Source organism: Zonotrichia leucophrys, unplaced genomic scaffold (genome assembly GCF_028769735.1).
Source record: "Zonotrichia leucophrys gambelii isolate GWCS_2022_RI unplaced genomic scaffold, RI_Zleu_2.0 Scaffold_141_116352, whole genome shotgun sequence".
Lineage (NCBI taxonomy): Eukaryota > Metazoa > Chordata > Aves > Passeriformes > Passerellidae > Zonotrichia > Zonotrichia leucophrys.
Genome location: NW_026992346.1, coordinates 16,729 through 21,429, shown reverse-complemented (window position 1 = coordinate 21,429; position 4,701 = coordinate 16,729). Strand labels below are relative to the sequence as shown.

Sequence of the window (4,701 nt, the reverse complement as noted above, 5' to 3'; positions counted from 1 at the left end):
GCTACTGGGCCAGCACTGATCTGCCCCCAGCTCTGCACACAGACATTGCTGCTGCAGCTCCAGAGAAGGCAACCAAAGGGCATCTCTGCAGAAAACTCTGCTGGGAGATCCTTTAGTTCCTTTAAAGCCACCAAGAGCACTGCTCCCCATTGAAACAGGCTGTGGGCACAGGGAAGGTGGAGAGAAACACAATGAGAAATGCCACAAACAATGACATTTATTTGTAGATGAAAAAACTAAAACAAAGAAAAAGAACTTCCAAAATGAAACCAACAAGAAGTATCCAAGATGAATTTTATTACATGTAATTTGCAGAAATTTGCCATCAGTTTATTGTTTCTGAAAGCATCCAGTCATCAGTCTCTTCACTGCAGCCTTGAGCTCCTGGTTCCTCAGGCTGTAGATGAGGGGGTTCAGGGCTGGAGGCACCACCGAGTACAGAACTGACACTGACATATTAAGTGATGGGGAGGAGATGGAGGGGGGCTTCAGGTGAGCAAATGTTCCAGTGCTGAGGAACAGGGAGACCACGACCAGGTGAGGGAGGCAGGTGGAAAAGGCTTTGTGCCGTCCCTGCTCAGAGGGGATCCTCAGCACAGCCCTGAAGATCTGTACATAGGAGAAAACAATGAACACAAAACAGCCAAATGATAAACAAAGGCTAACTACAATGAGCCCAAGTTTCCTGATGTTTGAGTGGGAGCAGGAGAGCTTGATGATCTGGGGGATTTCACAGAAGAACTGGCCCAGGGCATTGCCATGGCACAGGGGCAGGGTAAATGTATTGGCTGTGTGCAGCAGAGCATTGAGAAAGCCACTGGCCCAGGCAGCTGCTGCCATGTGGGCACAAACTCTGCTGCCCAGGAGGGTCCCGTAGTGCAGGGGTTTGCAGATGGACACATAGCGGTCATAGCACATGATAGTAAGGAGGGAAAGCTCTGCTGAGATGAAGAACAGAAAGAAAAACAGCTGTGCAGCACATCCTGAGTAGGAGATGTCCCTGGTGTCCCAGAGGGAATTGTGCATGGCTTTGGGGACAGTGGTGCAGATGGAGCCCAGGTCGCTGAGGGCCAGGTTGAGCAGGAAGAAGAACATGGGCGTGTGCAGGTGGTGGCCGCAGGCTACGGCACTGATGATGAGGCCGTTGCCCAGGAGGGCAGCCAGGGAGATGCCCAGCAAGAGGCAGAAGTGCAGGAGCTGCAGCTGCCGCGTGTCTGCCAATGCCAGCAGGAGGAAGTGCGTGATGGAGCTGCTGTTGGACATTTGCTGTGCCTTGCCATGGGGACCTGTTCATGGAGAAAGGACAGGGACAAGTCAGCAGACACTGCTTTGAGCCAAACCTGAGCCATTACTTGCAGACTGTCGCACTTGGACACACCTAGCCTTGTTCTTGCTCTGGTACAACCTTCACCCAGGTCCCTACCTGAGCTCCAGTTGTCCGGGCTGAGTGTGCAGGAGCAGCCAGGCCTGTGCCTGGAGGCTCCCGAGGAGCCATCTCTGCCCCATTGCCCTGGGCTTGTGGCCATGGGGCAGAGGGATGAGGATGGATATTCAGGATTTTTCAGGGGAATCACTCCTATGCGGACAGGCTTGGTAGAGTCTGCACTCCCATTTCTAAAGGAAATAGATGGCAGGAGTTGGTTTTAGGAATTGTTTTCCTACCCACACATCATTCCTGGCTCTCTGAGGACAGAAAACCCCAGCATTCTTGCTGCACTCAGAGTTTGCCACTGAGAGATGGGAGAGCCAAAGGATTACCTGTGGCTCAGGGAAGTTGAGGGGTTCCATGGGCTTGTTCCCAGCTGCCCTGGTGTTGCACCTTTGGCTGCAATGAGAGCACAATCACACTCCTGGGTCACCCTGGGATAAACCAGACCCTGCCCAGAGCAGAGGAATCCCTGCATGTCTCATCCTCTCTAAAGGTCTCTGGGCAAGGTCTCAGCACCCCCTTGTGCCAAGGACACTCACGGCTCCCTTGGCAAACCCAGCAGCATTTCCTCAGCTGTGGCAGCTCTGCCCTTCCCCGTGGGACATTCAGGGAACTCCCAGAGGCTCTGGCACAGATTTGCACCCAGGAGGGCAGCTCAGAGCTGGGAAGGGCACAGCAAGGAGATCCCTGGCTGTGCCCATGATGGGATCTCAGGGAGGGGGCTCAGCTCCCCTTTCCCACGGACTGCTTTGTCCACAGCCCCACAGGTTCCAGGGAAGCTTGGACACCGCATTCCCATGGACAGCTCTTCCTGGCAGGAATGCCAAGGGCAGTGCCTGACTCAGCTGCTGCAGATGCCAGAGCCTCCCTGAGAGCAGCAGATAACAGTGACAATATCAGGGCAGTGCAGAAACAAGAGAAGATGTTGTGGTGCTGTGTCTGAGAGGGCAGGGCAGAGACAGCCGGGCACTCAGGACAGTGTTCCTGTGCCCAGCTGTGCCTGGCACCTCCCACACACCAACAGTGCCCTCATCCTGCCCCCAGCACTGCTCCCTTCAGCCCCCTCTCCTTCCCTGAGCATCTCCCTGGGCCTGGACATTCCCTCCTGAGAGGAGCCTTGTCCCTGCCTGTGCTCACAGAGCCCATCCCAGCCTGTGTGCCCTGGCCGGGGCCCTACAGAAACCTGCCTGTGTGCAGGGCCCTGGCTGGGGCAGGCTCTGTGTGCAGCTGGGCAGGGGCAGCTCAGGAGAGCCCTGCTGGGCCCTGCAAAGGTGATGCTGCTGCTGCCCAGGGCTGAGGAGTGGCTGAGGGCCTTTGGGGGGCTCCCAGCAGAGAGACTGACCACCCAAAATTACAGTTCTGGAGTCTCTGTAAATGTTCAAACATTCCTTTGATGATCCTGTGTGTCCCTTTCAACTCAGAATGTCCTGGGATTCTGGGATTACAATTCCTGTTCTTCTTCTCTTATCCCCTTGTTTTTTATAATCAAAAGAGAAAAAAAAAAAAAAAAAACCCTTGCAACAGTGTTAGAAGAGTAAAGTAAAAACCAGACATTTATTGGATGCTTCCAGGTGTCCCACTGGGGATGGGGCACACCCGGGCCCTTATTTACACAATTATTAATGTTGATTAATAAAGAAAATTTAACAGGAACATCCAATAGGAGATTCACTTACCCCAGTTACATACCCCTGGCTCAATCCATTGGAGTAAGTCCAAGGCTTCTTTGCCTTCAATTTTTGTTATGACTGCTCACATTCTGGTCAAAAAACATAATGTTCTTGTTGGTCCTGTTCCTGATAATAAGACTTTACAGGATACTATATGTATTGCATACTATATGTATTTCAGGAATGCATTTAGACAATCAGCTTATTTTTCTAAAATCAAAGAAAAAACTTAGGGAAAATAATAGAGTTAATAGAGGATTATAGTTATAGAAGTATATAATAGTAATAGAGTTCATTAAGAGTTTAATAGACTTAAATAAGGATTATGGATTTATAACTATGTAATAGTAATTTATAGAGCAACAAATATATGAAAAATGTATAAAATGAAAAAATCTTTTTGTCATCACCCCAACGTTCCCATCCTTCTCCAAGCAGGAAATTGAAAACATTCTCAGAAAAGCTCCTGATCTTTACATCAATCCCAGGCTTACCTTCTTTGGGAAGTGCCCTCTGGGGATGTACCCAGGCTGGTCTGGAGCTGGGAGTAGCCCTGCCCCACCAGCCCCCCTCAGCAGCATCCCCTGCCCTGCTCAGGGTGGCTCCTTCCCCCCAGAGCTTCTCCCCAGTGCTGGGAGCAGCTGCCAGGGCTGGCTGAGAGCTGTCCCTGGCAGGCAGCAGAGTCCCTGCCCCAGCACAGCACCCTGGGCTGCAGAACCCTGCTCTGCAGGGCAGCCCTGGGCACCCCTGGCTGCTCTGCACAAGAGACAATCAGAGAATGTACTCACAGGGTCTGTAGGCATTGGGATGTTCCAGCTTGAGGAGATGGCTCCAGGAGCTATAGCTACATTGTCCTGCAGCCAGAGGTTCCTGTGCCAGGGGCTGGCAGTGATTCTGCCCCAGGCACTTCTCAGCACCTTCCCAGCCCTGACTGACTGAAGCTTTCTGTGCCTCTGTGCTGTGCCCAGGGTGGCTGCAGGCAGTGCCCCAGCCCTGCTGGGATGGCAGAAGAGCTGCTCATCAAGAGAAATGTGCTTTTGAAGCTTTGCTTGGTTACCAGGAGCTGCCTCTGTGCCAGGAGCCCAGCCCAGCTCAGCAGCACAGACACAGCAAAAGGACTTTAATGAGCCTCTGGGGCTTTGTGCTCAAGCCCTGAGCATCACTCCCTGAGAGGGAGCTGAAGAAACCTCTCCAGAACTCCAAGTCAGAATCCAACTCCAAAGTTTCTTGGACTTTTAATGGGTCCCACTGAGAGACGTGACTGACAAAGTGTCCCCAGGCCCCCGGCAGAGCAAAGAACTGGAGGCAGTGATGACAGGTAGGGACAAAGGGAAGGCAAGTCTTGGTGCCCTGGGGCACAGCATGGTCTGTGCCACCAAGGGCTGGGAGGAGACAACTTGTCCTGAGGCCCTGGGGTCTCCTGGCACAGCCCCAGCCAGGCTGGGCACTGTCAGCCCCTCGTCCTGCCCTCAGCAACCCCCCCTAGCCCACATCCCAGTGGCCTCAAGGATCTGCTGGAAGGAGTCCCTGGGGAGCCTTGCTCAGGAATGGCCCTGGGGGCTCCTTCATGCTCCCTGCAGGAACTGCAGGTGTTTCAAAGGA

At 52.9% G+C, this 4,701-nt stretch overlaps 1 protein-coding gene across 1 annotated transcript; it reads right to left on the bottom strand.

The window, feature by feature from the left end:
• Positions 1-330: 330 nt before the first annotated feature.
• Positions 331-1,263, bottom strand: LOC135460973 (olfactory receptor 14A16-like). The gene has a single exon (XM_064737954.1). It carries the CDS (start codon positions 1,261-1,263, stop codon positions 331-333), a length of 933 nt encoding a protein of 310 aa, XP_064594024.1.
• Between the last annotated feature and the right edge of the window lie 3,438 nt (positions 1,264-4,701).

Coding starts and splice junctions, on each gene's coding strand:
- LOC135460973 (XM_064737954.1), bottom strand. CDS start 1,263: ATGTCCAACAGCAGCTCCATCACGCACTTCCTCCTGCTGGCATTGGCA.